Here is a 9,514-nt window from a genome sequence, read left to right as displayed (position 1 = left end):
CATTATTTACTTACATTAAATTAAAACAAGTTTCTAGCTCTTAATAAACCACATTCCCTTGGAGATGACGTGTTGGGGGCCTGCATAGCCATGGGCAGGGCCAGGGTTATACCGATCATAATTTACAGCAACAGTAGTAATAGACATAGTTCTTGCAGCAGCGTAGCATTGGTTGCTGGCGTCCAGGGCGGGCCAGCTGCTGATGGCACTGGAGCCCCCCCTCCAGAGTCAAGCAGGGCCATGCTGTGCTGCGTTGCCTTCCTGCACAGGGGGGAGCCTGGCTGGCTGACGCGGTCCTTAGCAAGTGATTCCCCGCAGTGCCTGCACTGGGGTAACCCCTTGTCTCCTTCCCTCCCTGTCTGCCCACTCACTGTGCACCTGAACTGCTCGGCCACCTTCACCAGGGCAGAGTGGGGGATCCCTGTGGAAGCCAGCTCCTGCATGGGGGCACCTGGTTGCACCCCCTCAGAATTTTGTGCCCAGGGTCACGGCCCCCCTGCCCCCCATGCTGTCCCATTGTGTTCTTGCACTCTTTCCATCCTCCCCACTTCCGAAAGCTTTTTGGCAATGCCTGCTTTTTGCTGCTGTGCTTTGACTTCATATGGATGTATTAATTTTCCTAGCTGTTCCATGATTTTCCGTTCTGATGTTAATGGCTAACTGTGATCTACCTTAAGTTTCAGAAAGGAGGGGTAGAAATATTTTACATAAACAAATGGAACCCTATGCAAATAGTATGGGCAGGAGGTGGGGCTCAATAGCAACTGATGCTCCTCGGTGACTACAGCAGTCTTATCATCTGGACCACCTGGGGTTGAATGCTGTACATGCTACATCTGGGCATAGAGAAGAGGAAGGATCAGGCAAGTTAGTGGCAAATCCAGAATATGGTCCATTGAAATAGACAACTCCTCGGCCCCAAATTCTTGGGACCTTGCTACTCATTGCTAGAAGATATTATTGAGGTCAAAAAGCTAAGCAAGAAGTAATTATAATAACAGGTCAAATGAATAAGCAGCTCTCTCTAGTTCATAGAGGGAGCCTTATACCACCTATAAAAAAGGGAAGAAGCTAAATATAACCTATTCAGCAATTGGCTAATTATTCCACAATTGCCCATCATAATACCAGCCTTTTAAGCAACTTTAAGTATGGACTAGCACCTATAAAACAATGATAGGATAATGATCGTGGGACTCACTTGCTGGCAGCTTGCAGTGGCTGGATGAATTTTGATCTCGAAAAAGTAATTGATGCAGCCTAGGTGTAAACAGAAACAGAAAACAGAAACCAATACTGTGCAGAGAAGCCAATAAATCTAACTCCCTATAAACCTGATGCGCTCACCTTTATTATTGATCGTTTTTCATCACTGGCCTGCCCAATGGGAGTTAAGGCGGCCTTTCCGCGTACACGTATTTGGTGTGCGCATAATTGCAGTGAAACATATTTCCATGTAAACAAGCATAAGACCAGTTTGCAGATGTGTCTAGGAGGGTTTCTCCACCGCACCCCACCAGGATCTGTTTCCTTAAAAGCTCCTAATGAAAATGTTAAAATGACTGGCTTGTACTGTGTCGTCAAATAGCTGCAGGCTAGCTACCTCAGTCAAGAGCTTAAATGCCATGATAATGGCCATGAAGGGCTCTGAAACAAGATTGCCTTTCCCATATAGATTCAAACAATCTCCATTATGGATCAATTAGATCACTGAGATATTGGAGGAAGCCTTCTTAGTTGTGCCATCAGACCAGCAAAAAGCTACCAGTTAAATGTGCGCTAATAACATTTTACACCTGTATCCATGAAACAAAGCCAGAGAGGGAGAGATTCATTTTTGCACAACGTTTGTGGGGAAGTTATGTGTCACATTAAACAGTTGTTATCCCACACTTTCCAGCTACAGTAATTGTCCCATCACTTTCCTCGATGGAAAAAGTCCCATTTTTGGAGGGAGGTGTATTTATTGTGCAAGTGCACCAAACCAATCTGAATTTGTCAGGTGACTGAATGCCACTCAAAAGTACTGACAGTCTGGAAGCACCTCTGATATAGTAGTGTAGCTCAGAGAGAGAGAGAGAGATTGAGATTCTTTCAGGCCAATGCAGGACTGTATTTTTTCCATTCACTTACACGGATTTAAATAAATCTGTTCTTTTAATTCGATATTTTTGTCTAGCCACGGTATCGGCAACCTAGCCATTTTCCCAGGCTCACAGCTGAAAAGGAAATGACAGCTTGGACAGCTGTAAAGAAGCGGTCGTTTACAAAGACTTTTTCCATTCTTGGATATTGCGAAGGCAAAAATGAAATAAATAAATGTACAAATAAGGTGCTTTTAAAAGAGGAAGTGGTAGTGTCACTACCTCGGTGTAAATCATTTGAAAGGTTCCCTCCCAGATTCATCTTCCTCAAAAATCAGCCCACGGTGTTGATTTTAAAAATAAATAAAACTGGATTTTAACCCTACTGGTGCTGTTCACCAAAGGCAGATAATTTGTGTGTCCATTAGTTTATTAAATTTATATCTCACCTTTCATGGAACTCTAGGGGGCATACATAAAATTTCCAGGCAATTTCCCATCTTGACACTGCTTAGTTTCAACAGAATTGTTGCACCATGTGCCTTCAGACATGGGAATACTTAATTATATTATTATCATGGTTTGGGGGAAGGTTCCTACTGTGGGTGGTTGCTGCTTGAGAATTTCAGGCCCCACACTCCTGTGGGTGCACAAAGCTGGTTAAGCTGTTCCGTTGTCGTCATCCACAAGGACAACAACCTGCTTATTGCAATAATAACTAGGTACACGCAGCACTATTAATAGAACACTCTTTATTAAGTAACAAATTGTACCAAAACATGCTACGGAAACAGAAAGGTTACATTAAGAAACATGGACAAATCAATGCAGAAAGGTTTTGTAGCAGATTCATTATTATTATTATTATTATTATTATTATTATTATTATTATTATTATTTGACTGATTGGATGTTCCTTAGATATTAAAACACATTAAATTCATTAAGTTAAAACAGAACAAAACAAGGAGGGCTGTGTAATAATCAACAATACCAAAATTGTATCAAAACGCAATAGAAGTGCACAAGCTGTTCGACAGTGTAATGGACTCCCTCGGGAGGTTGTGGGCTGCCCTTCATTGTAGAGGTTGGATGGCTATCTGTCATGGATGCTTTAGTTGTGGTTCCTGCATTGCAGGGGGTGGACTAGATGACCCTGGGGGTCCCTTCCAACTCTATGATTCTATGAAATACATATAAGCTGTAAACATGATTTTTAAATGTTTAAGAGGTCGGGGGAAGAAATTGCCAGTCAGTATTAATTATGTTGGTATCAATTGCCCTTCCTCCTATCTTTGATTAAGAAGTTTACACATTTGCCACAAGGGCAAAACTTGGGACTGTTGTAAAAAACAACAACAATAACACTAAACTTTCAGCCCATTTTAGGCATCGTTTCTAGCTGCCAGAGCAAACCGTGCCAGAACAGGCACTTTCACAGTCTGCCTGCCCAAAGTGCTTTGTTCTGCAGGAAGGACAATCTTTTGGCCCTTCCTGGAGCTAGGGAGAAGGTGATGGGAGGGCTGGGTAGGGGGAGTCAGCAATTCACTGTGACCCATGCCAACCATCGGACTGCCTCTGTTTGCCTAATTGTAAGACCAGCCCTGGTTGCAGTGCTGTGCGACTGAGAGCCGGAATATAGACACCTGTAGGAGCCCCATCCATAGCACCTTGGCCTCTGGCCAATCAGCTCCCCTGGAAGGCTGCCTATAAGGGAATGCAGACCTTGGCTACATCCCCCACCCTTCATCCAACTTGATTGGCAGCTGAAGCCTCTTCCACAGTCACAAGCAGAGATGCCTCTGACTGTCCCTGAGAGAACTACATGCAAAGCATTTGCTCTATCACCAAGCTATGGCTCAAGCAGATTTTGATCCATTTCCCCCTTGCCCGTATTATCATTGTTTATACCCTTTCAGATTTGAGTTTTGATTTGGACATTGATTTTTTTTTAAAACCCATTTAACACGCAGCCAATTCTTTCTTCCGTGCTAATATCCTAATGCACAGCCATCAGCTCGGGGATCAGACCCTGCCCAGAATACATTGCTAGAAGAAGGCAGGATTCGCCAGTGCCGCCACCAGTCTCCTTTGGTGATAATTTGGCCCCGTCCAAACATGCTCCTGCTGTGCCCAGTTACGGGTGCCATGACCATATGACCCTTGGCTACCAATGCTTCCGTGATGTGCCAAGGGATGCCATCTTCCAAGGACACGAGCCATGCATCCACTGTATAAAATAAATGCATTCAAGGATTTAACTGGACAAGCAATACTGCAAGGATGCTCATCGATTTCACAAATGCCATTCAACCCAAAAGACTTGGATTGAACGAAAGCATTAATTCATAGCTCTAAATGATAATCCCTTGAAAGGCAAGTAGAATATTCCAACCCATTTCCACAGGATGCAAAAAGAGAAATGTATCTATATGCGAGAAAGGAAGGAAGGAAGGAAGACCTTAGTGTGACATTTGTTATTTGTTGCATCTCTGTCCATGTGTGTACCAAACTAGATGCAGAATAAGGCACTTCCCTGTGTTCCTGCATCTGATGAACTACATATTTTAGATTTCCCACAGCTATTAAAATAAGATGAGGTTGTACGATGTCTGTACGCTCATTATCTAAAAACATATCTTACCCTTTTTGTCATATTCAACACAAAAACGGGGCACATCCAAAGCCTCTTGTGGATTCATTCCAAATTCCAACATGTTGAGCAGTACCTACAAGGGGTACAGAATGGCGTAAGATGAACAAGGAAAGACAAGCTCCTTACATAAATTTGATACAACCTTAGGAAGTCATCAATTCACAGAGCAGCAGCAACCTGGGCAAAATAGGGTTTTTTGAATGTCTTCACATAAATGATGGAAATCACAACATGATTGACAAAGCAACTGAAAATGAGTAATATTTTATCTTCATTATGAAAAGCAAAGTCGGTTTCACCGTACTGAAGCAGCACTGTACATGTATCGTACTGATCAGACGATACATGTACCCAGTCATGGGGGAAGATGGCAACAAAACACTTGCCCTCTTCAACAAGTCAGATGCCCATTCATTGGCATAACATTTCAGTAGGGCACAATTGCATGAAATCGAACATGAGGACACCCGGATCATGCAGCTGATTTCATCTAGGATGTCGACTGTGAAGTTCACCGGATTTTATGCCAGATATGCTGTATTCAGGTATTTGCAAATGAAACGCTTCCAGAGAAGTAGTTGAATGATGCAGAGGCTCACCTGAACGTGCCCTTGTGGCTGCATGAATCCACCCATTACTCCAAAGGAGCACAGAAGCTCCCCCGAATCTGCATCAGTAGCCAGAGCAGGTATAATTGTGTGATATGGCCTCTTCCTAGGTGCCAAGCAGTTTGGGTGACCAGGCTGTAGTGAAAAATTGGCTCCTCGGTTCTAAAAAACAAGTCAATACAGTAAAAGGCAGAGGTTGGCAAAACTGCCCCGTGGGCATTAATAGGACAATTCCCTAACAATTTATGTAATTACCTAAGGCTATTAGTCATGCTGGCCACATGACCTGGAAGCTGTACACCGGCTCCCTCGGCCAATAATGAGAGATGAGCGTGCAACCCCAGAGTCGGTCACGACTGGACCTAATGGTCAGGGGTCCCTTTATTAATAAAGGCAATAGCAAAACCAACCCACATACACTGCTAAAATAGCAGCCAGTTACAAATTATGAAGACGCTGCTGCAAAATATACCAAATATACAGTTTTAAAATTAAGGTGAAAAATCGCCAAACTTTGAGCCACCTTCCTAGTGTAACCTAGGTAAATATACTACTGCACAGCAAATAAATGACTCCCTCCATTAATGTGGGGACAACCCTTCCCATATTCAACTTATAGTAAAGAACATTTTAAAGCCAACCAGGATATAAAAAAGCAATATTATATACTGGATAGCACTGTGTGCCAATTAATATTAAAGCAATCTTCTCTCTCTCTCTCCCCTATGGATGGAGGAGAAATTCATTTCAGTATGCATCTTCTACCTACTTTGTACTTTCTGAAACAATGTGCAAACCGAAACACAGCTATTGTTTGATATTTGCACTCATCCCTGTTTTTCAATGCAGCTCTCCAATCAAACAATATTCAAAATGCATATACAGTATGAGGGGCAAATATGCATGAAAATAAGTATTAGTACAAAACGCATGATATTAGGGGAAATTGCTTGTAAACATGTGTACATTAGACAAAACAGCATATAAAAACGTGTTTACTATGAGAAATTCAAACCAAAATGCTTGTGAATTTTCATGCGGATCGTTAAAAATATATATATTTGCAGTTTGCTGCAAAATGTGGAGAACAGAATTTAAGAGTGGATGAAGCAAAAGTGACAGATCTTTCCATCCCAACTCTCCACACGTGCGTACATGCATGCACACATGCTTGAAAGTATTTTCTCACGTGTAATGTAAATCCACAGCCATCTGGTACCAGCCCTGTGCCAAATCCCATATAGTTGCTGTTAATGAAAGAGCAGGCATTGCCTTGAGTATCCACCACTGTGAAGTAAACAGTGTCACTTCCAACCGGGAAAGGATTTCCTTGATTATATTTGGCAGTTGCCCTGAAGGAAACAACAACAACTCAATAAGTTCACACAGGAAAAAAAAAGTCATAAACCCAAATATCTGATTTCATAGGGGGGTTTTCTGAGAAGACCCTCCCTGGAGCCCAAAGAGGATGTCAGTGGAGGAAGCCCCAAAGAGACTGGAGGCACACGGGGCTTTGTTTCAGTTGCTCAACCTCCCCACCTAACAGCTGACACGTGGGGCAGCGCAGCCGCAGCCAGCATTTCCTTGTGCTGCCTCCAGCTGACCCCAGAACTTCAGTTTGGGTTTGGATTGAAGACACAGCAGCAGGGGACATGTTTAGAGGGTGCTCCCCATTTCGCGTGATTTCACTTAATGCGCACGGGGGCCCAGAACGTTCACCTCTGCACAAGTGGGGAGTTTGCCTGTAAGCCGGGTTAAACAAGGCCTGCTTATTTATAAAGTGTACATTACACCCTGTTGTGCTCATGTTGTGTTTGTGGGCTTCACTTTTGAGCATCTGGTTGGCCTTTGTGAGAACAGAAGATGCTCCTTCTTACTTTCTTAATGAGCCCAGATGCAGTAACGCCTGCGGCCGTGCGAGTTTTATGTTAGTAGAATAGAGATTGTAGCTTCACCCACAAGCAGCCTTGCATCAAGTTCCCAGTGAAGTTCTCTGCTCCCTCTCCCTGGTAATGTTCAGCTGAAACAGCAAATAGCGTGTCACAGAAAGATAAGGCAAAAGTGACACAGGAAAGGAACAGTGCCTGTAAGTCTTTTTTATGGTCAGGTAATACCAGATCAAATAAGGGGTCACCGCATTATTTTATGAGGTGAAACCCAAACACAGCGCTGCCAACAAATTTGAACAAACATTTTTATCTAAAGTACACAATAGGAGGCTAACACACATGGGTACATTAAAAATGCACATACACATAATCAGGTATGCCCTACTGTAGGTACTTAGTCCCTTGGGTTTTCAAGGCCTGTTGTTTTCTAAGTATATGATTGAAAACATGGTGGGACTTAGCTATACAGCTGCACATAAAACGTTTTAAGCAATATACAATGTGACACTAGACGGCAATGGTGAACCGTATGGAAAATTCAATGTATTTTTTAAACCCCTTTTAAAAAAAAGCATTTTCTGAACGTTTTTTTATATGTGTGTAGATTCCACCTTGGTGTTGTGGGAATGAAGGCTCACCAATTTACAAGTTTGTTTATCTAACATTAATCTCAGGGTCGTGGGTTCGAGCCCTGCGTTGGGCAAAGGATACCATCCTAGCAACATTTTTTACATGGATTTCTCAATAGGCATTCCTCCCTGCAACGGCATACTCAAGTGGTGAGTGCCAATATTTATGTAACCAGGGTCACTGAGAAGCAAGAAGTAGGTTTTAGTATGCTTCATGGAACTCAAAGGTTTGAAGAAGAAAACGAAAAGAAATGACCTAGAAGAGGCATAAAACCCCAAATAGCCCAATGGAGATAGTGCATGTGCAATAGCCACAGAATGTTGAGTGTTGGTTGGAAAGGGGAAATGGTATTTAGAGTGGAATGCACCACTTGGGAGGTAATAAATAGCAGGCTTGAACCCCGATCAGAAGCAATTCTCCTCTCACACGTACATACACACTTCCACTTGTTTCCATACAAATAAACAAATGCCCGCAAGCATTCTGCAGTTTTTGTCAGGCTTTCCTATAATAATTTATCTTTCGCCTGAAGGCCTCACCCAAACTAGGTAATGCATCGCAATGACTTCATAGGCTGGGGTCCAAAGAACTGTGCAACTATTTCTGGATGCTTACAAAAGTTTGGGCTTGAGTTCCCCAGTCCACAAAGGCCGCTTTCAAACTGAACGGGTTTTCAAAAGCAAGCTTTTGATATTGTGTTGCAGCCTGCTATTCAAAGAAAATCGTCAAAAATCCCATTGGGCATGCCCAAATGCCTGAACTAACTCTTTGGATCCTGGCCACTGCAAATAAAAGAGGGCTTTAATCTGATGTGTAAACATCAAGAAGACAGCAGCTACTTTGAACGAAAGCCAAGGCCAAGGAAAACAACTGTTCCATATTTCAGGATCAGAACACTATAGAAGTATACAGGTTAGAGCTTCGGATTCCGACCGTGGAGACCGGTGTTAAAATCCCCGCTCAGTCATGAAGCTCACTGGATTCTTCTTCTTTGGCGATCACTCGTAGCTGAGTAAGATTGCCTTCCAAGAACACGGTTTTAACAATGGGTCTGTAAGTGACTGTGGAGGCCAATTCTGGATCCACACGTCCTTCCACAGTGGGGACATTGGTTTCCAGGCAGGAGTTGATCATGGTGTGGATTTGCCAAGCGTGCCTTCCTCTTAGCACGTTTCTGCCTTGCATCCTGAGATTGAGTTTCTTCAAAGCCCATGACACCTTTGGTAAAGGCTGTTCTCACTGGATAACACTGGGCCAGTCACCAACTCTCAGCTTAAGTTACCTCACTGAGTAGTTGTGAGGGTTGAGCCATTTAAGTCACCTTGAACGCCTTGGAGGGGAAGTAGAAGATCAATGCAATAAGAAATAAACACAAGCAGTCAAGAGATGACCCCCTTACCTCTGTAAATCTATCAGCTTCGAACGGTCTCTGGCATAAGGTTTGGAAAGGAGCTTTGCTGTGGGTACAGCTACTTTTTCTGGATCTGCACAGAACCGTAAAGTATCAGCAAAGCTGATTTTGACAGCTTCGATCAGGACGTGCAAATAGCGAGCAGTATTATGGCCCATTTCTAGAAAAGTAAACCAGCACACAAGCATCAGGTCAAAAGAATCACTTGCCCATGAAAACTATAATTGACTACATAA

General features: G+C 43.0%; 1 protein-coding gene across 3 annotated transcripts in view; it reads right to left on the bottom strand.

Moving 5' to 3' along the window:
• Nucleotides 1-1,063: 1,063 nt before the first annotated feature.
• The window catches only part of LOC118093940 (glutathione hydrolase-like YwrD proenzyme), a 28,963-nt gene continuing 20,512 nt past the window's right edge, over nt 1,064-9,514 (bottom strand). For 2 of the 3 annotated variants that reach the window (XM_035133797.2, XM_035133799.2), the window contains 5 exons: nt 9,267-9,438; nt 6,538-6,700; nt 5,340-5,510; nt 4,729-4,813; nt 2,539-4,314 (listed from right to left, as the gene is read on the bottom strand). In XM_035133797.2, the coding sequence (XP_034989688.2) occupies nt 4,076-4,314; nt 4,729-4,813; nt 5,340-5,510; nt 6,538-6,700; nt 9,267-9,438 (830 nt within the window). In that variant the 3' untranslated portion in view covers nt 2,539-4,075. Of the gene's footprint in view, nt 1,261-2,538; nt 4,315-4,728; nt 4,814-5,339; nt 5,511-6,537; nt 6,701-9,266; nt 9,439-9,514 lie in introns of those variants that run through there. The other variant, XM_060274488.1, reaches the window with a different exon arrangement.

The sequence above is a fragment of the Zootoca vivipara genome, chromosome 5 (assembly GCF_963506605.1).
Source record: "Zootoca vivipara chromosome 5, rZooViv1.1, whole genome shotgun sequence".
NCBI lineage: Eukaryota > Metazoa > Chordata > Lepidosauria > Squamata > Lacertidae > Zootoca > Zootoca vivipara.
This window is presented reverse-complemented; position numbering and strand designations above follow the sequence as displayed.